Source organism: Penaeus monodon, chromosome 25, assembly GCF_015228065.2.
Source record: "Penaeus monodon isolate SGIC_2016 chromosome 25, NSTDA_Pmon_1, whole genome shotgun sequence".
Taxonomy (NCBI): domain Eukaryota; kingdom Metazoa; phylum Arthropoda; class Malacostraca; order Decapoda; family Penaeidae; genus Penaeus; species Penaeus monodon.
In genome coordinates, this window is record NC_051410.1 from 10,477,842 (window position 1) to 10,478,389 (window position 548).

At 47.3% G+C, this 548-nt stretch overlaps 1 protein-coding gene across 1 annotated transcript in view; it reads right to left on the minus strand.

The window, feature by feature from the left end:
• Positions 1-548, minus strand: part of LOC119589539 — a gene marked incomplete at its 5' end in the record, with an annotated part of 30,702 nt that overhangs the window by 9,939 nt on the left and 20,215 nt on the right. Inside the window, 1 exon segment of the mRNA XM_037938140.1 lies at positions 229-500. Coding sequence (XP_037794068.1) covers positions 229-500 — 272 coding nt within the window.

A 548-nucleotide genomic window follows, 5' to 3' on the forward strand; every position in this document is an offset into this window, starting at 1 on the left:
CGTTATAATGATCCAAATATAAAACATATCCTAAATCAATAAATACTCTAATACAAAAATTACAGAAACTACAAAATCGTAATAAATACAGTGATAATAAAATAATTAAACCATAATACAGTTCTCAAAAAAATATGCAGACAAAAATGACACTACCAATAAGATAAGTAAACCACAAACAACCGTACAAGAAAATGAACCAAATCAACCAACTGATCAACAGCCTACCTGCAACAGAGTGAGCGGCGCACTGCCACGACCTGCAACAGGTTTCCCCGGGCAGAGTGATCAGCACGGCCTTCTCGGGGGGGCATTCCAACTCGGGCGGAGGGGTATCGGGCACTGGCGCACACAGGTCGTTGCAGGTCACCTTGCCGTAGCTGCAGGTGCACATCTGGGAGCAGCCGGTGATTTCGCGCGGGATTGTGTCGTAATTGTTAAAGGTCTGACCCATGTACTCGCAGGCCGCCGTCGACACGCACTTGAGGGGCTGGCAGCAGCTGCGGGGAAGGCCGCTGTTAGGGGTGCTACTGCTTTGGAGTAAGAAA